At 44.4% G+C, this 21851-nt stretch overlaps 1 protein-coding gene across 6 annotated transcripts; it reads left to right on the top strand.

The window, feature by feature from the left end:
• Nucleotides 1–557: 557 nt before the first annotated feature.
• On the top strand, nucleotides 558–21215 carry LOC135260083 (CXXC-type zinc finger protein 4-like). 6 transcript variants are annotated; one of them, XM_064345244.1, is made up of 5 exons: nucleotides 558–1297; nucleotides 1435–1551; nucleotides 2704–2791; nucleotides 3173–4117; nucleotides 19941–21215. In XM_064345244.1, exons 4-5 carry the CDS (start codon nucleotides 3284–3286, stop codon nucleotides 19983–19985), a joined length of 879 nt encoding a protein of 292 aa, XP_064201314.1. In that variant the 5' UTR covers nucleotides 558–1297; nucleotides 1435–1551; nucleotides 2704–2791; nucleotides 3173–3283; the 3' UTR covers nucleotides 19986–21215. The 6 variants fall into 6 exon arrangements, with proteins under 6 accessions (XP_064201314.1, XP_064201313.1, XP_064201317.1 ...); XM_064345243.1 differs by lacking the exon at nucleotides 2704–2791; XM_064345247.1 differs by lacking the exon at nucleotides 2704–2791 and having other exon boundaries at nucleotides 1435–1580.
• Nucleotides 21216–21851: the final 636 nt, after the last annotated feature.

The following is a 21851-nucleotide window of genomic DNA, read 5'->3' as shown; positions in this document are numbered from 1 at the left end:
CTTTTCTCTGTACAGAATGCATAATTCACATTTATAGTGGGTATGACTGCATAAGTCAGGTGTATCCCCTGTGAGTGTGCTGTATGTCTAAGGTCCAACATTTTTAATTGTGGCAACTCTTAACTTTCCCAGCCCTTATTTCGGCCATGGCACTGTATTAATTACTTGTATATGAACATCACCATTATTTTCTGAAAACAACAACAACAACCATAATATTAATAATTACCATCACATTATTATAAAGTTAATGCTCTCGTTGTTTAAACTTGTAAAAGCAGTGTAAATGTGGATCTAATTATTTTTAGTGCCCCAGTTCTCCATATTTTCAGGGAGAAAACATTTTTTAATGCATTTTTTTTATTCACACGATTAAAAACCGTAACATACACAAGCTTATTCTTTGTAACCTTGTATGACTGTGAGAAAAATGTATTTAATACGTTTTTTTGGTCATCAAAACTATTTCTGCTGCGTATGTACATAAATATTCCTCTCTATCTGTACACGTCAATCTAGAAGAATTCATCTCGTGCCGAGTCTCTGCGGTCGTGCTCGCAGGTCTCCATAATTATGGCCGCCTTTCTCCAGAAAAAAAAGGAAAAAAATCCACCACCATGGTCGGAGCATTTCATCTTAATCACAGTGCGCCAGGATTGTAATTAATTTTACAAGTTATCAATGAACCAAGGCATCCATATTACGAAACGTCCTCCTGGAATATTATAAGCGTCTCTAAATACCGCTTCGTGGCTGAATGTAATGGAAAGGGGGGAGACAGAGAGGGATTAAAAAAAAAAAAAAAAAGGTTAAGACGCGAAGACGCAGCTTCCCACAGCTATTTCCCAAAAGGGAGCCCGAAGCCATCCCCCCCTCCCAGTGCTCCTCGTGTTTCTATAGTAATTTCCAGCCAATGATCAGTAGGTGTCCACGTCCCAGCTTCCTCACCTCAGCAGCAATCAGCCACACACAGCGACAGGAGAAGCGGACCGAGCTAACACTCGGCTGCTACACACAATACACCCCGAACCGAGAGGAAACACCTAACCTTGCGTAACACTCATTCGGCTCAGCGGCACACTGCTAATCGCTGCCGTCGCCCCCCTTCATTTCTGCTCTCAGTTTCTTACTTTTTGCGAATACGGCCGTCAATTTTTTTTAAAAAATGAACCTTTTGTTTTGAGCGCCTACGTTGTTCCTTCACAGATCTTGCGTCCTTTTCCCCCTTTCGTCGTTGCAGCGATGCTCTATATTTGCAGACTGGCAGCGTCTGGGATCTCTTTTCGTCAGGAAACGGGTAGGTGATGCTCTTCCATTTTACTCCCCCACAAATTATATTTGCATGCTTTCTGACAACGAGGTGTTACGTGGGTTGCGCTGGTGCCAAGCGATTGAGGCACGGGAGGATTAATGTGTTTTAATTGCACCGTCCAGTACCCTCCTCGGATTCTCCAAGCATGACCTTTGATCCGAGCGTCTCCGACAGACCAGACGGGGAGTAATTAATGGCATCGCGGTGCCGCGGCGTGGGGGCTGCTCAATGGATCTACAGTACTTTCTCCCGCTTACCAGCTTATTGAGTATTTTTGTTCCACTAAACTTTTAGCGGTCTGATAATCAATAATTGAGACGCAATTACCACCGGCCGCTTTGTTGCTATTTGTTTATTTTTGAGCCTTGAGGGTTGGATTGATTGAGTAACTATTTGACCTCATGCTGTTTATTCATCTAATATGTTAAATTGACTCAGCTGTCTTAGTTTTCTGTCTTATTTTTCTTTGTTGATGAGCGCATTTTTTGTTATGGTTTGTATTGCTGAGTTTTCTGGTAGCAAAAGGCACAAAGAAAATGTGATGTGTTGTTGTCCTCTCTCCTGTATGTTTTTAAAAAAAATATATATATTTACAGGTTAATATTTACAGATATTGTGCATAAACCAAGCAAATATAGCCTAGTAGTTTATTGGCATTACCTTACCTAACCAAGAAAAGTATCAGATTTTTTATGATGCTTTATTGAAGGCAGTCTGTAGTAAAATTGCTGTTCAGTAAGGCAAAACAGTTCAATAGAAATGCCTCATCTAAGCAATCAAATTTGATGTTCTAAATTGAAATGTTGAGGTATTTCCTTAATCTGAATTATTTGGAACACTAACATAGACCATCAATAATGGTGTCCAGCTTGTTGCCAGTCTAATGCACCTCTGTAATTTTTGACTGCTGTAGTGTTCCTGAAGTGTATTGGCTTTAGCAATTAAAAGAAAATCTAAGTGAAGGTAATGGATGTGTCTAATGGGCTTTTATCAACGGAAACAAAATCCAGACGAACTTGAGAGAGGAAATGGAGTCGCCTAAGGCAACCGACACTACTGTTGCTACATCTTTGGTTTGCTTGGGTTTAAAGTTGCTCCCATTGGCTATCTTGCACTTGTTCAGCAAATGTGATTGGCCTAGGAATTAATGAATGCCAGATGTCTTTTATAAGTTTGACTGAGGCGTGTCGACGTAATTTGGCAGGAGGGTCACATTAATTGAAAATATCAGCTGTTACCTGCAGTCCAATGAACAGTAATATTTCTGCATTGTTGTGTATTTTTGAGGATATGTGTGCCCTCAGTAATATATGGAGGATAGTGAATGTGTCGCCTGATATTGCTGGAGAAATACGACGGTTGTGATGTTGGATTTTTCTTTATATTTTAAGAGAATGCTGGATAAACAATTCCTGCCCTCGCACAATGCACACTGGGATTGGCTCCAGCACCCCCCGCGACCCTGCCCAGGATATGCGGGTATAGATAATGGATGGATAGATGGATAAACAAATAATCTAAATAAAATTTATATGGAGAATAGGCCAAACTGTCTGAAATATCACGTTGCTGTCTAAAGTACGTTCAATTTTGTTGTGGAACTGTCTTACCCCTCATGAGGGCCAATGTTTGGTCTGGATTTTGAAGACATGTTAGTGTTTCTCACCTACAGTACCCCATGATTGTAATGAAGTCAAAGATCAGCTCCTGGAATGTCCCATCAGAAAATAATTAGAGAAATGTCAGCCGACTCATCGAATAGGCCAATATGCTCTTCCTTTCCTTTAAGTAACTCGATAAACGAAATGAACCGTAACAAACATGTTATGTCATATAAACGTTGGCTGTTTCTTGTTCTAGCGCCAGAAAGGATGCCCCGGAGGATAAAGTCTTGTTTGTAACTGACCCCAGTTTGACGAAGGAGAGCACGACCCCGGACTTTGTTTGTGAAACCCCTGAACAGTTCTGGCCATGTCGAATATGAACAATGCCCTTTGTGTTGAGACCGGACAGGGCGCTGACGTCTCCCTGCTGCAGAAGGACAACCTTCAGCTGGACTCCAGTGGATTAAACTCCGTTTTGGATTACAATGCGGAAATGGAGAGGTACAGGTCCTTCGCCAACTTTTACAAAACCAACGGGGCGTTTCCACAGGCCGCCAAGATCGCTCGCATCACCACGCCGATTTTTCCCAGCGCCCGGATCGGCGTGTCCCCGTGGAACTGCGATAACGCCATGCTCTGGGGAAGGAAATCAGCGGCATTAAACCCTAATAGGACCGCCGTGCACCGAAACGAGTCCCAGCGGCCGGGGAAGCCTGGCCTGCCGCCAGAGGCTCTGCAAATGGCGAATAATAATTTCCTCGGCGCCTTGTCCCCCGAACACTGCAGGCCGCTGGCGGGAGAGTGCATGGACAAGCTGAAGTGCGGCTCGGCCGAGGCGGAGATAATGAATCTCCCGGACCGCGTCGGGACGTTCTCCGCCATTCCGGCTCTGGGCGGCATCTCGTTACCTCCCGGGGTCATCGTCATGACGGCGCTGCACTCCCCCGCGGCCTCGTCGGCCGTCTCCGACAGCGCCTTTCAGATCGCCAACCTGGCGGACTGCCCGCAGAGCAGCGCGTCGGCGTCCGGCGGCAACGCGGCGGCCAAGAAGAAGAGGAAACGGTGCGGGGTGTGCGCCCCCTGCAGGCGGCTCATCAACTGCGGCGTCTGCAGCAGCTGCCGCAACCGCAAGACCGGCCACCAGATCTGCAAGTTTAGGAAATGCGAGGAGCTGAAGAAGAAGCCGGGCACGTCACATGAGGTGAGACATGCTCTCTCTCTCTCTCTCTCTCTTTGTGCCCCCCCTCTCTCTCTCTCTCTCTCTTTGCTCTGTGCCCCCCTCTCTCTTTCTCTGCTCTGTGCCCCCCCTCTGTTTTTCTCTCTCTCTCTCTCTTTCTGTCTCTCTCTCTCTCTCTTTGTGCCCCCCTCTCTCTCTCTCTTTCTGCTCTGTGCCCCCCCTCTCTCTCTCTCTCTCTTTCCCTCTCCCTCCCTCCTTTCTTTCCACACTCCAGAGCATTAACCTTTTCATTTAGTCACGTTTAAGCACTTCAGCCCCTTTTTTTTTTTTTTTTTAGTCCATGCCCACCCATGCCTGAATATCCCGGGCTTCTCAAATCTGCCTGCCCGCCTAGCCTAATTGGCAGTAATTAGGGGTGTTTGCGCGGAGCGCAAGCTGAGCTTGGCTCAGACACCCCTAATTACTGCCAGTCAGGCTGGGGCTGGAACGCATCCCAACCAACCCGGGGCTTGGCTGGGCTCCAGGCAGAGTTGGGAAATGGGTTTTCGGCTGCGAGCCTTCCCCTCTCCGCACTTGATCATTTTAACCAATTATGTAAACTCGCCCTGGACGGACCAATCAATATCCCACACACACACACAACAAGTCCCAGCCGCAAGAACCGAGCGCGTCGCAGCGTCTCCCAGACGTGTTTTCAATAACATGGCCCAAAGTTACGAAGAAAAAAAAAAAACGTGAGCGTTGAGCGTTTTTTTTTTTTTCTTTCTCCCCTGGTGATGATTTAAACTGAATTGCTTTAGGATCAGTCTGTGGCTGAGGCTCCTCCCCCACCGCTGTAAGTGGCAGCATGCACAGCAGGCTAAGATGGCACAAACATGTTACTGCTCACACGTTTTAACCCTCTGTCCCATTCTAGAGTCTAAATTTAATTGCAGTAACTGGTCCACGGTGTGATGCGTGTTAGAAAAGGGGGCTTCAAAAAGAATTGCATATTGACAGTTAAAAGATGACATTGTACAATGAAAACGGTAAACAAAATTCATGCCAATATTGGGGGACTAATTACATTTGTAAAACCAATTATTTAATTGCCCTCTCGCAGATGATTGTGATATGCTCTTAATTAAGTTGTGCGGGGCGTATCCACATTATTTCTAAACCCCTCATGAATATATTTTACTGCGTGTCAACTGATATTTATTCATATTTTGCATATTTGGTAGTAGAACAATGGTGTGTGGTGTATGCATTCTGCATTTAGACAGACTGTAGCTTCCACGCATACAGGAAATATCAACAATTTGAAGCAAGTGGGTGCATGCTTCTGATTATCTGGATTTCGAGCAATTGTTTAATGAACTGCATCTGTGCTTGACTTTCTAATATGTTTAGTGTGCTTTATCACATTGAGCAAGTGCAATGTGTTTTTATGCTTTCTTTGTATTTGCAATTTCCTTTCAATTTTGGAGATATACAGTATCAAGGGCAGTGAGCATCTAATTCAGTAGCGGTGTTTACGAAGCTGAAATTCAGATTGTATCTGTCCAGTGAATTGCTAATACTAACATTGAAAGCTAGCCACATTATGTCATTCCTGATCTGACGTCTCGGTATTGATGTTTGTTAGCACGGGTTGAGCGGCTGGGCCAGTATATTTCGCTTCTACTTTGGTTCATGAGGAAATACGCAGCATTACGTAGGATGTGTACAATTTATAGCAAAATGCATTTTGTATGTATGTAGATTAGACAGCCATGGGTCAGATGCATGTGAGATCCACAAGTCAGCCAGTTATTTTGATGTGATTTGAAACGAAATGGTGATAGATGTTTTTCACCGTTTAGAGGAATTCTCTCCAAATGGGTCATTTTGCAAATACAGTAGGTATGAGACATATAACTGTGAACCATCTGTTATCTAAACCCAACAAAGCATCTGACTTTGAGGACACCATACCATACATGACATGTGTAGAGGTTTTGAGGAGCAGAAGGACACCTGCATGCAATTCAACAGTAAACTTAATGCGTGACAAATTCAGGCTATGTGAGAATATCATAGTCTGGAGGGGTTTAAACATTGATAGAAATGACAGAGATAGAAATAAAGATTCACTCAGTGGATTGTTCTAGAAGATCCAGTGAAAATTACGTCTGACTGAATGTATATGATATTATTTATTTATTTCTTTATTTGTTTATTTGTTTCTGAAAACCCAGTGCAGAGCAAGAAAATAACTGCCATTCCACATATAGTATCCCTGTCACACACCACACACACGCACACACACACGCACACACACACACACACACACACACGCACGCAGAAGAATAGGCGAGCTCACTATCTCAGTAAGCCCATGCCTCATGCCTCCTGCTTTGGAAGATGCGATAAGGCCCTGGCAGCCAGTCATATTTTTGCTGTCAGTCTTTCCACGTGGGAATAACCCTGAACTAATTATATCTTAAGTAGCTGTGGAAAAATGCAAATGGAAATTTTACTCACACCCCGGAAACGGAGAGAGCCAATTTACTCTAATGCCACTTTAATTTGGCTCGGTTATACGTTACCTTGGAGGGTTGTCCAGTGTCTCCGCCTGACGTGCCTCTCTCCCTCTTATAGACCCCAAAATGGGTCTAGCATGTGGGGCTTTAGCATCTTCCATACCCCTTACTGTCTGGTACCCTATTTCCTTCCATAAAGATACGTCGCCTCTAATATTTCTTTTAAATAATACGCGGGAACAATAAATCTGCATTAAAATGCTACTTTTTTCCAAGTCAGCAGTGTTCCTTGCCTCGTTGCCCAATGACGAATCTTCCTATTGGTCAGCTTCCTGCTGCATACCTGCACTAGATGTGCAATATTAACCGGCGCCATGTCTGTGCAGCTCAGCTGCTGGACTGTGGAGTAAAAGTAATGGCTTTTTCTCTGCTCATCTCGGATGCTATGAATATTAGTTTGCACTCTTCAGAAATAATTTAGGCTGTTGTGATGGTTCGACGGGCCTGCGACCCTGACTGAGCGGTTCAAATTCGGGTAGAATTTGCAGAGGAATAGAGGTCATCTGTGTCATTTGCATTCTGCTGGCTAAAGACATCTGTGGCCAGAATCTCTAGACACATCAGGTTTCACCTGTCAGTGTTATGTCAGCCATTACTGCCATACATTTACAGCTCCGTGTGGATCGACTTGGCTCAGGGAGACTCGTCAGGTGTGCTCCCGCAGATGTTCTTCCAGGTAGCGGAGTAGTGATAACAGCACAGCCAATGACGAGTCAGAAGTTTCGCCTTTTGTTTCAGCAATGGGACAGGTGGAGAGAGTACAGTCCAGGCGTTGGTCGAGTTGACCAGGTAGTTTGTGAATGCAAGGGCTGTAATGCTAAAAACATATTATAAAATATTATAAAATTGAACATCCTGCATTTTGTGACTTTTTTCGTGCAAACCAATGCCATGTTGTATGTAGGTAGGACTTTACCCGGCAACTTTCTTAGCATACAATGCATGCGAGTGATGGATCAACCACCGTAGTCTCAGATGAACCTCTTGGATGGTCCGGACTGGTCCGTGCTTTGTTGTGACCACTGCCATGGCCGCTGGCTGAGCTATGCGCTGTGCTTCCCGCCAAGTGGAATATGATTTTCCAGAGAAGTAAGCGCTCTTCTGATGCTGATGCCATTTCTGGTGTGAGCATTATTCTTTGTCAAAGAAATCATTTTTCTTGCTCTTTTCCTTAATTAAAGAACCTGAAACATTCGTTGCGTTTTAAAAGCCTTGATTAAGTTTAACAATGCGCATTGATTGTGACATGACGTAAATAAGTGTTCAAGATTCTGCCAGAACAACTTTGCTGTATGGTTTGTGACAGTTATAATGAAGTCTAATGGGAGTAGCTTGGTAGCTATTTCATTTGCAGTGGCCGCAGTTTATGATTAATCAGAATTGTATTAGTAAATTAATGAAACTGTCCTCTTTCGCACAAAATATTCTTAATCTTCATGTTGAATCTTTGCCCTTCATGTTGTTTGGTTAGAATTTAATTTATAAGGTCCAGTGTGGCCTACTGGGTTCTTACAACAGGAAGTCTGGTCAATGACGCATCTAGGTCAATCCGAGTCAAATGCATTAAGGATTCAGTGTGTAAAACAAACATAAATGTATCTAAATTTACCCAGCATCCCAGCTTGTACAGAACAAACTCTAACCCTAACCTAAACTCTATTGATTTATAATAGTAGATAAGCTAGTTAAATGCCTCTTCAAGTACTGAACAACATTCCGGCAGATAAGGTTATGCATAAGAAAAATTGCATATATAATAGCTTAGGAATATATGAATAATACTTGTGTAAAATGTGTGCTAAAATGAAAATATTCATCACTGAAATAAAAAGATATTTTTTGTTTTCTTTGTAATAGCAAGATTGACAGTGCATTCTTGTCCTTTACATGAATAACTTGATCTCCATATACCTTAATGACACTATCTGCCCAAGGTGGTTCTGATGTGTGTGGATCCGGTTTATTACAGTAGAAGAAAAATGGTAGCCTTCCCCCATTGAACTGTGCCATCCATGGAAACAAGGAGCAGATGTCAAAACCCCTCAGTCCACTTTTCTACCGACAGAAAATGGCGTTTTACCGAGAAAGCATTCTTCTGCAGAAGGCCTTTTCTTGCGAGGTAATGAAAGGATGAAATGATTGAACGAATGGAAGGTCAGTGGGAAAACTATATCATACAAAAAAAACCAAATAAGATAAGACCTTGAAGAAACGCTAGGAGCCTTTCCATAATGAGGGATAGAGGGCCCAATCGCGCAAGCTAGATTGTGTGTCACCAGCGAGATAGAGTGTGCCCGGAATAGATAAGAGTGATTTGGTGGCCGCCCCCTCCCCCCCCCTCCCCAAGTCGTCCCTGAAGGTAGCTGAAAGTGCTCCCAGCCAATCTCTGCAGGGCATGGCGGGTGTGGGGGGGGGGGGGGGGCTGGGTGGCGGGAGGGAGGGGGCCTGAGGGACAGATAGCCTTTACATTCGATCTGCAGACTTCAAAGTTGCTGGATTTTACACAAGCTTTTATTAAAACTGCTGATTAATTTGACTGGGGCTAAAAAAATATATATATATTTTTTTTAAAAAGCCTCCCCACACGATTTGTCTCAGCCGTTAGGGCCCTAAGCTCCGGTAAAGCCGAGAGGCTCACGGGCCGTTTAATTACCCACGTCTCCCGGCGCAGAACCCCAGGGCGCCCGGGGCTGGGGCAGCGGGTTCCGAGATCGCCGCGCGCCGCGGATCTTCTGTCTGCGTCTGTTTACCCAGCCGGTCCCGTGGCCTTCGCTGCTGGTTCAGAGGATGCAGGCGCCGTAAGAAGAGTTTACCAGGGTTTCTGTTTTTTGGTAAATGGTAAATGGACTGCATTTATATAGCGCTTTTATCCAAAGCGCTTTACACTTCGACACGCCCAGGGCGGGGATCGAACCGGCAACCCTCCGACTGCCAGACAACCACTCTTGCCTACCTTTTTTTTGGTACTGCCACCAGTTAAGACAGAGGTGTGACCAGAGGTGCCTGGGCTAAGCTCTTGCCTGGCGTGAGCTGTTTCCTCCTCTGCCCTGGTCTGAGCGAGCAGCTTGCAGTTTGGCAGTGGGAGAGATGACATTGCCGCTGGCCATGCTGTAGGGGGGCAAGAGGGGGGCGGGGGGGGGGGGTGTGGGGGTTTGGGAAGTGGTACCCTGTGGAGGGTGGTTGCCCTGAGAGGTCATCAGTGTGCTGCACTTTAACTCTTTAAGGTGTACGATCAGGAATATGTGATTAGAATATTCTTAACTGAATATTCTAATGCTGATGTAACGGAGTTCTAGAATTCTGACTTAGAATTCCAAAAAGAGATGTTCAAAATGAAAAGTCAAAAAGAGGCACGACACTGTCATCTAAGAACTTCCTTTTTTTTACTTTTCATTGGCTCAAACTTTGAGAACTGTATGCCTGTAATGGTTAAACCTTCAGTCCAAACATAAAAGCTTACAGTAATGCTTATTACAGTAGCCCAGCGCTTCTGTTGTTTCTACAGAGCAGTGACTTATGCAACCCAGGGCTATAAAATGATTTATTGCTATCAACTCAGAAGTGCTTTGCAGTAGCCTTTCAAAAGGCCAGATCCAGCAAGGCAATAAGCCTTGCAAAACTTTCTGACCATACTTTTCGATAGCCGCCAATTTTGCATTTCTTATTCCCGGGAAATTTACATTTAAAACCTCATGCCTGAGTTTTACATTTTGCTGTTTCCACTGTGTTATTTTTATTGTTTTGCTTTTAAAGGTACAGAACATTGCTCGCTGATTTTGGTGGCCTTTTCTACAATGCTGATAGAAAAATAAATTTGGTAACTTAATTAATGAATGCATTAAAAGTTACGTCATCAATAAATAGAATATTTTATCCTGCCATGCTTGCTTCTTATCAGCACCGAGAACTGGAAACCTATACCAGGGTGACTAAGCTTGTCCACAAAACTATGAAATTGTGCAATGGCGCTGCTTTTGGGCCCATTAAATGTTGCAAGTGTCATAAACAAATTACGTGTGCTTCGCAGAGTGGTGGTTGGTGGGAGGCTCTTGCGACTGTGCTGGGGAGGAAATGGCAACAAAGTGCATTTTCTGGGTCACACGTACTGAAATTGTGTTTTCTGCATACAGTGGCAAATGATAAGTCTTTATGCAAATACAGGACATTTACTGTGATTCACCGCAATGATCTCAAATTACCGCTTGCAATAAGCATGCATTATTTTTTTTTTTTTTTAAGATGACCTGCAACCTGGCAGTATGGTGCAGTCTATTTAAAAGCCTTGCCATGTGTAAATCTGTAAATGACTATGGCATCTGTCATAGTTGCCAGGGCAAGATGCCTGTAAAATCTGAAATGGGCAAGAGAGCAGATCTTCCATACATTATTTGTCATTGCAGGCGAACTGGAATTGCTTAACAAAGATGACAACAAATCTGCTCCCTGTAATTTGTTTTTTGCTATAGTATAAGTAGGTGTTGCATTGTACAGAGTCAAATATTTCAACTTCAATAAAAATCATTAATTAAAAATTGTGAAATTGAGTTTTCCAAGACATATTGAAGCAGTCCAATTTCTGGTCATTCAATTTTTTTTTTTTTATTAAGATGGTTGTTCCATGGCCCCAAATAAATATTTTAAGAGTTCTGTTGTAGTGTATGCTTCGAGAAAATACTTAACTCTCAACCAGGTTGAGAGAGGGGTATATTTTAATTACGTTGAGAATCGGTGCAGTTTGTGCTTAACTTAGAGCCTGGGAAGGGGGCGGAGGCGCTGGGGGGCTCCTGTCCGTATGCTCGGAGCTGCTGCTCCTCAGAGCTGCTGCTCCTCTGCGGTGGGTTCCAGCGTTTGGGAGAGCTTGCAGCGCGTTGCCTCATTTAGCCTCCGCTCCGGCTGTCCCACGTGGCTCCTAATAGCGCAGCCTCTTCGGAGAATTGATTTTTCTTTTTTTTTTTTGCGGAGGAGGAACTGAACGTTTTCCACGCCACGGCCCCACATAACCGCGCCGTGCGATCTGAAGCCTCCTCGCCGAGCGCGCAGTCGGAGTCGGCGTCACATCGCGTTATGGAGTTTAGCTACGTTCACCATGCACAGTATCTCAAGTCTGATGTCCATATTTTGTGGGGGGGTGCAAACAAAATGCTTCAATACCTTTTCAACCTCAAGGGTTTAATGACGACTATAGTGTTACATCCCACTAGTGAAAAATTTTGGATCATCCAAATTCAAAGACTAAACCTTGTCCTAATATTTTTCTGAGCTCCTGAACACAACCCTAATCTCACCGTCACCCTAACATTTTTTTCTTAACCCAAAACGCTAACCCTATAGTCCTAACCCTAATTTAACCCAATAACTAATTCTAGCCCTACTCTTTTATTGAATGGATGATATTGATGCTCCATCAGCTAAGATAAACCATGGCATGATATTGTTCCGTTCCGCATTCCCTAACACCTGTACTCAACAGTCATTTCTCGCTGCTGTTCATCCTCGCTATCTCAGTTCCATACTGAAGCCAGAAACTGATGACTGAAGCCTTTCTTTGCATCCTGTATTCTATGGTACTGCTCTGTTCTTATCTAATGGTAAACACAACGTATAAGAACTGAGTCAATTTCCAGAGGATGCAGATCATTATTAGACCTGCGGGGCGAACTTGGTGAAATGACTGTGAAACGCATCTTTCGAATCCTATTTTAGAACCCGGTCTTTAATGCCATAAATTCTCGTTTCTCTCTCTTTTTTTCCTGAGCGTGTCGTTCAAGAAATACCAGCTAGGCCTACTGGCCTTCACGTTTGATCATTATAAGACCGGTAATATTGAAAATGTATGTATTTTTGACTTGACGTGCATAGTAATAAAAAATGCAATTTTTCCTTTTTAACTAAGAGGAAAAGAGCAAAAATATTATTTTACCATGTCTTTTAAGTTTATTTCGTTCTTAATTCTTTGTTGCTTAACACGTAAAGGACCTCCTCTTGCTTTTGCTTGGTGAAAAGGGTGAACAGGAAAGTACATGCCTTCCCTTTAAAGTGTAGCTGGAGGAGATTGGAAATTCACTTCATTTTTCAGAGAGAATTTGGAAATTGAATGTTAACCACAGAAAAAAGGAAGTAAAGAAAGGTAAAACTGATAAAAATAAATGTCTCTTAGAAAATAGAAGAAATGCCCCTTTTCTCACCAAAGAAAGAAAAATACACCAAAAGAAAATGTTTTAGAAATTGTGTGAATTTAAATGAATGAATTTTAAAAAATGATAAGGTAGACCACCCAAAGGAACATCGTTTCAGGAGGTTGAGGGGCCCAAAGTCTTCTGTGTTACTATGCCGTACGGTGGGTGGTGTTTTTCAGGCAACCCAGCTTCCTTGCTGAAGGTCAAATATTGTGTGGGGAGAGTGTACGCTTAGCGTCGCCATGCTTGCAGCGCTCTGTAATAGTAATCTGCTTTGAGGTGTTTCAGAAGGGATGGATTCCTTTCTTCCTAAACGCTTCCTGTTCTAATCCCCACACCCCTGAACCACACCTCTTATGCAAGGCTGTGCCTCCACAAATATAGTAATTCCTTTTCTGAACAAGTCAGCGAAAATCCATACGTGTCTGAATGCCTGCAAATTATATACCGAGTTCCAAGATGTGGTGAACGCTTCTGTCGCTCACTGTGGAAGCACTCTGTCTTTTTGTTCTAGCCGTTCGTCTCACTGAACTCTAGCTGGAATTTGATTCGGTGCGGTGCAGTGTTCTTGCGTCATAGCTGGAGTATTGCCACCACGCTTGCTGATGAGTTTATTATTATGGATCGTGCCTCATGACTCACCATCTTGGAGATCATCAGCAGCCTCACTGGCAGTGATGTCATTTAGTTTATGTTTGAGTTTTGTATTGACTCGTGTTTTTTTTTTTTTGTTATAGCTTTTGGATTTTCTGTAGTTCTGTTACGCTCTGAACAATAATATCCAAGATGAAAACTCAAACTCCCATAAGTCTCTGTTTGGGGCCGGCTGATGTCTGGTGTGGCTGGATTGACACTTGGTGGATGGTGAACTGAGGCAACATAAGTTAATGACGGTATGCTCAGAGGTCAGGTCCCTCCAGTGCTATGTCCAACATCCACTTGTAAAAGTGTGTACAGTGCCATTCAGCTGTATTGTGTGTAGGAATGGGGATGTAATCTATCCAGTCTGATTGCGATATTATCTTCTGTTTGTGGGGCAGTTCATTTGCCAACTAACCTGAATTACAAAATCCACTGGACTGTCCTTGGAAAGATAAACAGACACACACAAGTTTGAAAGGGGATGATGTAGCAGGATTTTATTAGCTATACAATCTTGGTAGCCACTCGTTGTTGAAACTACAATAAATAAAATTATAATAACAAAATATGTAATTTATTATTTACTTATGTAACTTAGTGTTACAGTAATTCTGTCCTTGATTTTCTGCAGTTCAGTCATAAGCTGTAGCTAGCCAGTTTCTATTGCTGGATAGCTTAGGTCATACATCAGTACCCCTCAAAGGCCTGATTGCACCCCCTTCATAACACTAGCATCCTCTGTACAACTATAGATTTGAACAAATTTGTATTCCACCATTTTTCATTGACTGTGAATATGTGACGCTCTGTCATTTGGGAAGGCACACACACACACTAGCACACACATCCTCAGAAAAGCCTCCATCTGTTTCACTCTCCTAACCACCAGCTGAGCTGCACAGCTTCTTTTTTTTAAGATCACAAATGCCCGATTAGAACGCTCTGAACTGAACGTTCTAATGCTGATGTAACAATCACAGCTGTCGATTGAAAGCAGTGGAGTTCTAGAACACTGGCTTCGAATTTTGAAGAAAAGAAAAAAACATTCCAAAAAAACCTTCACTCTTCAAAGGGTTAAGGGAGGGTGGAACAGCTGGCTGAGCTGTCTGTTGGGACAGAGGAGCGGGAGGACATCCTGCCAAATGAAATCCTCCCTTCCTCCTCGGGTGGCACTGAGGCCAAAAATGCAGCCCTCCCTGGGATTCTGGGTGACAGTCCATGCTGGCCCGGTCAAGATTTGATTTCAGGCCTTGCGGTCCATCCTCCCACCTAGCGCCGGTCGATTATGCCGGTAGCAGCTCTTCCGGAGTGTGTTTTCTGCACACACATATGAAAAGGAGGTGAACAACGTGTATATGATGAAACAGGAATAATCTGTATTATTGTAATATGGATCTTTAGTGCCCCAAAGAGATGGGCTATAAGCATACAGGCTAATTTGGTATTCTTACAGCAGAAATCACCCCAAAGCCCCAACATTCTCATGGGCCGTCTGCATTTCCACCTCGTTTGGCCCTGACAGAACAGGTCCCAATGTCAGGCGGCAGCTTGGGGGAAATGCCCAATCCAAAATGACATCATACTGTACATACTGCAGCTAGGTGTATCCCACTGTAACAGAGTTGACAGTAATTGTTTAAATGAGAACGAATTATGAATGATGGGCACTCAATTATGTAAATGGAGCATTGCAGAGGCATTTAATGCAATACGCACATTTGATGGAAGTACAAAATTGATGCACAAAAACATGTCTAATAATAATTTAGCATTTTAGAACCGCAATAGCTGCTACCAGTAATAAATATTAAGGCAGACGAGCATATTTTCATAGCTTAGTTCATCGCTTTCTTTTCCGGTCAATATTTTGGGAAAACAGCCATTTTGAGCTACAATTTCTTCTGCCGTCGCTGCGTACCACCAGACAATTCTGCTACAGTGGACGCCATTTTTAAAGCCACTTCCTGTCCAGGCCATGACTGTGGTGTCAATCATTCAGCGTGTGGTTACTTTTAGTGTAGAATATGCTTTGTGAAGTCACTGGGCAAGTGCAGTCATTTGATGGGCAGGTGCTTTATTTCTGAGAACGGGCAGTGTGTAATTATGGGCTTTGTGGTTGCAGGGGATTCTGGGTAAATTAAGTTTGGAAGGTAACGTTGAGGCCTATTTTGTGTAATGTGATATCTGTGCGTCTGAACAAATGTCGTGGAATTGTGTGGACCTGCACCCTGTTTCACGAACCAGGATCACCGAGTTAGCCAGACAAGTGCACTGAAACCCAGAACCCTCCCAAATCTGGCGCACTGATTAAAGTAAAGAGTTGTTCTGGGTTACCCAGCTAAATCTGTAATCCTGCTTCGTGAAATACCCCTGAGCTGCTTATGGCTGCTTATTTACATATAGTAAAGTATTATATTGTTGTATACAGTGGAAACACACCAGTGTGCACCTGGCACCAGCCTGGCACTATAATGAATTTTAAAAAATTAGTGAGAATCAAGTAAGTTATTCAAGCAGCATCGCTACATCTTTAACGCTCCGTGACTTCAGATTTTGCAGCGGGGTTTGGGTGACACTATTTTATCTATGATGTAAATATGTCTGGCTGCTGCAGAGTCGGGCAGCCCTGAGACAGACAGACAGACACACACACAGACAGGAAGTCCAGGGGACGACGATACGATACGGAATACGGAGCGTGGCGTAAAGGCGTTTAGTCGGTCCGCGGCGTGCCGTTCCTGAGTGACACGTGGCACATGAACGAGCGAACGATTCGGCCGCTTGTGTTTACGATTCAGTGAGCGCGCCGCGTAATTCATCATTTTCTTTTTCCGTCCGCGCTCCTCGGGTCCTGAAGCAATCAAATGTGGATTAATGGATGAGGGTGACTGTGGCATAAGTGTACTGCATGTCCAGTATTAGTGGCTATGATATCAGTTGCTAGCAAAAAAAAAAAACAGATGAGACGTCTCCATCTCCATCAGACTGTAGGTGATTGATTGCTGCGCCTTGCAGGTTTGAGCTCAACAGCAATCCCAGAATTCCTGACGTGTAGGTAACGAGCAGCTCACTGCACGTCGGTGAAGGTTGACTGCTCCTGCAAAACTTTTATTCAGTTTGTAAATAGTTGCATTTTATAATGGATAGTTGGATAATGGCTGCAGATCTTGGCTTTTTAAAAAATATGCTCTTCCTGATTTTTTTTAATCTGTTATTCAGGAAGGAAATTGATTAATCATTCCTATCAGGGTGGGGAGGGAGGGGCTTAGGGTTAATATTTCAACATAATAACATAATAGCCTCTTCAACTATATGGCATGTAATCACAGTAAGAAAAAAAAAAACATGTTTTGAAATATTTGCGAGGATACAAAGAAAAAAAAAAATTTAATTTAGGGTGACCTTACCGTGTTCTTGGAGGTGTTTGCTTCGTCGGGATCGGGACGGCGTGGAAGCCGCTGTTTTAATTACGGCAGCGAGCCAGATCCTGAGCGCGGAGGGGCTGGGGTGTCGGCGCCGGACGTTATTTATTTATTTTGAAAGCTGTCAGCCGCGGCCCGGGGAAGAACTGCGGCGGGGCGGGGGGGGTGGCCGGGCCCCCGGTCCATACGTTAATAAATAATGGGCATGTCAGGGCGACGTATGGCCCACGCGCCGTAATGAGCGCTCTGGAGCCGCTCCTCGCCCGGCTCCCCCGGCTGTCAGTCATTCTGTCCCAGGGAGCGGCGCAAGGTCTGCCCAGTGACAATGAGAGCGCCCCCCCCCGCTGCTCCCCCCCCCCCCCCGCCATCGCCACCGCCAACCGCCGCCATCATGCACGCCGTGCATTGTGCTATTTTTAAGGCCCATTATATTCCATCAGATTTCTCCGTGCCCGATATCAATTTCTGACATATTGGTTTTGGAGACGAGACGTTTGTGTTAGTCTGGAATTACCCGTCGTGAGTGCAGAGCGTTGCAAATGGTCGGGCGAAGGGGGGGGAAATCCTTCAAAATATAGGTTTTTATTTTCTCTTTTTAATGTGCTAAACCCTGAAGATGAGGCGTTTCTCGTGTTGCCAGCGCAGCCGGTATTGAAAGGGTCATTCGTGGCAGATGAAGGGCTTTGATTGTGACAGGGGGAGCAGCGTAGGCGTGGGATTTTTATTTTTTGTTTTTCTCCAGCCCCCCCCCTCCCCCCCTGTGCCACGCTCTCTGGCTGAGCGCCGTGTGTCTTTAACGGCAGCCCGCTGGCGCAAATCACCTCTCTCCCCCCCTCTCTCTCTCCCCCCACCCCCGCCGCTCGGGCTCGCTGGCACGTCGCCGCTGATTGAATTTTAGCCGCTGCGGTGCGGCTCATTACCATCCTGCCTGCATTGTGCGGTTTACCGCCCCCCCCCGCCCCCCCTCAGCTCCCTCCAGGGTGAACTGAAGCACGGGCTGAGGGAGAGGAGGCGGGGGGGGGGGCGGCGGCGGGCGGCGGTGGGGGCGGGGGGGTGGGTGGGGGGGTGGATGGAGGGAGGGCGGGGGGGGTTGGGGGGGTGCTGCTTCCGGCTGTGTCCCTGACAACCAGCAGATTAGCGCTCGATTATGAGTCAGCAGCCCCGCCGGCTCGGCTCGCCCTCCGCGGTCAGAGCGCGGGGCGGGAGGGGGTCCTGAGCACGGAAACACGAGCCGCCGCGCGCCGCCCCTCGCCACCCCGCCGCCCCGCCGCGCCGCCGCGCCGGGTCCCCTGCCATTTTACGGCCCAAACGGGATAATCGCCGCCCAGTTTAACTCAGTGAACGGGAAGTCCCGCTGGATTACAGACGCCTGTTTTACAGGTCGGCTCATTTCGCATGTGGAAGGAAAAGCCCCAGCATGTGGGATTCCTCTGTGTACACGCTGAATTAATGTGCGCTGGTAAACGGCTGTATTGTAAATTATACAGGGTTTGAGCTTTCCTGGTAATTTACCGCAGCATTTCATCCATACCAGCTCCACTCCACATTGCATAACCGTTACCGTGCGGCTAAACGTGGTGTAAGGACAGATCATCCATTACTGAGTTAGCTGGATAACTGCGCTGAGTAAAACCCCGAACCCACCCAATTCTGGAACATGGACTGAACTAAAAAGAGCTGTTCCGGGTTCCACTCGGCGCTAGTTATCTAGCTAACTCAGTAATCCTGCTCCATGGAATACCCCCCTGGATGTCTCACCTGGGTTCTTATCTGAGATCATGAACTGCTCTCGCCGTAGTTTCTAGTTCTCTGGAACACTGTGTTCTGCTGTTAATTTTAATGGGGGGTGGGGGGTGGGGGAGGGGTGTAGAGCTCAATTTTCTTTAATTTGAGAAAAATGTTCTCCAAGGCCCTTGTTTCTCAAAGGCAGATCTTAATTACAAGAGCGCACGGGGGATGTGCTCGTACTGCCGATGAACTTGAGACAGAATTTTTTCACCTCGCTCCGCTACGCTCTTATTTCCATCTTCCTAAAACTGCGCGAATAAAATCCCACGGTACAGGCTTACCTGCAAGCTTGTTCTTAATTTTGAAGCGATTCTGTCTTTTCTTTTTGCTGTGGTTTATGCGCCAGATATGTTGCTCCATCAAAGGCCAGGCCAGAAAGGGCCGCCAGGCCGCCCATAGTTGTCTCAGTCGGGCGGTAGGTTTAAAAAAAGACCAGAAAGCATGCTGGGAATTCACGTTGGCCGCGTGTGAGGCCTCATGGTGCTAGCGCTAATGGCATGGTGAGTCACTGCAAGGCGCCCGTCTCAGATCGAGTATGGCGGCCCAGTCTGTCACTCCGAGCACATGTCAGCTACCAGACGAGAAAGACTCCAGAATATACAGAATGAATTAGCAGCTGGGAGTTTAAACCGGTTTAAACCGGTTCAAACCGGTTCAAACTGGTTCAAACCGGTTCCCAGGGCTAGGTCACGTATCCTCCTTTGTCACACTGCGTGCTCTTATGACCTGGCTGATTGCGTGTACGTTGTTTAATGACGATATCTTCGGAAACTGGAGGGGATTATTATTGAATGATTTGTTTCTTCTTCTTCTTTTTTAAAAGGCCCTTTTGCACTGAATCAATTTTCCAGTGAAAATAGAAGAAAAAAATCTTACATGTGATCATTCATTTATAACTGCCATGCTAGAAAAAGCAGCATTTATACCTGGCTCTGGACCTGTCACATCTTAAAATAAAGAGGATAACTAATAAAGAGGCTCCCTTCAGCGATTGCAGAATGAGCCACCGCAATTAAATGCTTAATTTAGTTTGGCAAATTGATCCAGAGTGTCGAAAATGACATTATCTGTAATTATTCTCTCGTTTTATGGGCACTTTTTTGTGAATTCTATTAATAATATTGTTAAAACAGAAGATGATTGGGAAAAATGAGTTGGGGAAAATGGTCTTTTATGAATTTATCAACGTTTACACTGACTGTGAGCTGAATCTGCTTCCATTTGCAAGCATGTTGTGTCTGCTCTTCTTCTGTAGCGAGCGCCAGCCAATGGGGGTGAAGCATTCCGGTGGTTCTTCTAGGACTCTTACCCTCCACAGCATTACCCAGAAAGCACTTGGGGGTCTGAAGGGGCCCAAAAATCCAGCTTCTGAGAAGGAAAAAACGATGTAAATGAAAACATGGTGTTGGTTTAACTCTGTAATTTCCTTTTTCCGTGTAATTAATGTACCTTTTGACAGTATCATAATGTACAGTTTGGTGTCAATAAATGTGTTTTAGTGTTGTGACTGTACGGAGAAACAGTCATGCTAATGTAAATGACACAAAAGACAATCAAGACAAAGAAACTTAAAATGGAAATGGCCACAGTGATTAACAACCAATTGCAACACAATACACTTTATAGATCTGGAGCAATAACCTTAAAAGTGACTACTGTACTCTTTTTTTTTTTTCATTTTATTGATTTATATTGAAATTGTGAAGTATATATTTCAGGTTGTTCCCCTTTTGCGCTATCTATGTGTGGCCCATGTTTTCGACACACTGCAGGAGCAAGCCCTCTTTAATTAACGAGCTGCTTCATAACTGGAAAGGCGCGAGAGGACAACTGCAGTGATTCAGTTTGTTTATTTTGTTTGCCAGTCAGCACGCTGCAGAGCAAGGCACATTGTCTTGCATGGCACGTCGCGGTTTTGCAGAGGAGAACATAATTACCCCCTTTCTCCGGTGCAAGACTTCCAGTCGATATATATTTTATTGCACTGTCTACGTCTCAACGAGACGCTAAAAATTGTTGAAATACGTCAGCCATTAATGGAAGGAAAAAGCTGTAATTATGCTTATTCTGGATTAATTAATAAAGACTTACATGACAAACATAAAATAGCCGGTGGGCCCTTCAAGAATTCTTTTGTTGTCGCTTCAAAAAAAACTGTTGAAATTGTAGGTAGAAATACCACTAAAGGTATTTCTTCTTTTTACACTCTAATTTAGCATTTAATATGGTATAATGGATTGTAATTTCCCGCTGCACAGATGTACATGATTTGAAGAAATGTGTTGAAGAAAAAAGTTAAGTACACATTCCAAATCAATTATTCAATAAGTTACTCATTGTCTTAACCCTAATGTTGCATGTATAAATGTGTTTTGGTTTTAAAGATTATCAAGAATTTGTATATTGTTGTTGTGATGCTTTTATGTGTTAAATAAAAAAAAGCTAAAAAAAAGTCATTTGATGTGAATTAATAATGGAAATAAATTTTTACTCTCACATGTACAATTAAACATTGACTATGATTACCAGAGCTTTCCTTTCTGTCATTATGGTCCATTTATAACAGTTTATCCCGAGATAAACTGTTATAACTGCATTGTGTTTGTGTGCTGTAAATCTTGCTGAGCTGCACCTGCAGTGCCCTGGCTTTGGCTGTATCCTCTGCTGTATCCTCTGTGTCTAAAGAGTGTGACCTCTCCTCGCGCGTTAGTCCTGCTTTGCTCTGGCTTCTCGAGTTTCGTCCTATCTCACGCAGGCAGGCAGCTTAGATTGATTAGTTGTCCTGAGTCGGTCACCATGGCATCCAGAGTCCGCGTGATTGGCCCTGCCTCATGGCCCCACGCAGGTGACAGGCCAGGCATTGGTTCCAGCTTTTCAAGGTAACTGATGAAAGGAGAGATGTATACAATCAGCGTTGCCTTGTCCCAAATGCTCATAGAAATGAGTAGATGTGGCCGATTGACTGCCACTCGCCTTTTAAGGCATGGCACTAACATTTCCCTGGACAAAGACGCAGAGTCGCAACCAAGCCCTGCAAAGCTTTGACATCAGCCCTTTAAGGCATAAGATAAGTGATAAGAATGTTCTTAGCCGAACATTCTAATGCTGATGTAACAATCACTGCTGGTAACGGAGAGCAATGCAGTTCTAGAACATTGGCTTAGAA

Source organism: Anguilla rostrata, chromosome 7 (assembly GCF_018555375.3).
Source record: "Anguilla rostrata isolate EN2019 chromosome 7, ASM1855537v3, whole genome shotgun sequence".
Classification (NCBI taxonomy): domain Eukaryota; kingdom Metazoa; phylum Chordata; class Actinopteri; order Anguilliformes; family Anguillidae; genus Anguilla; species Anguilla rostrata.
Note: the sequence above shows the minus strand (reverse complement) of the source record. Positions and strands in the feature narration are given on the sequence as shown.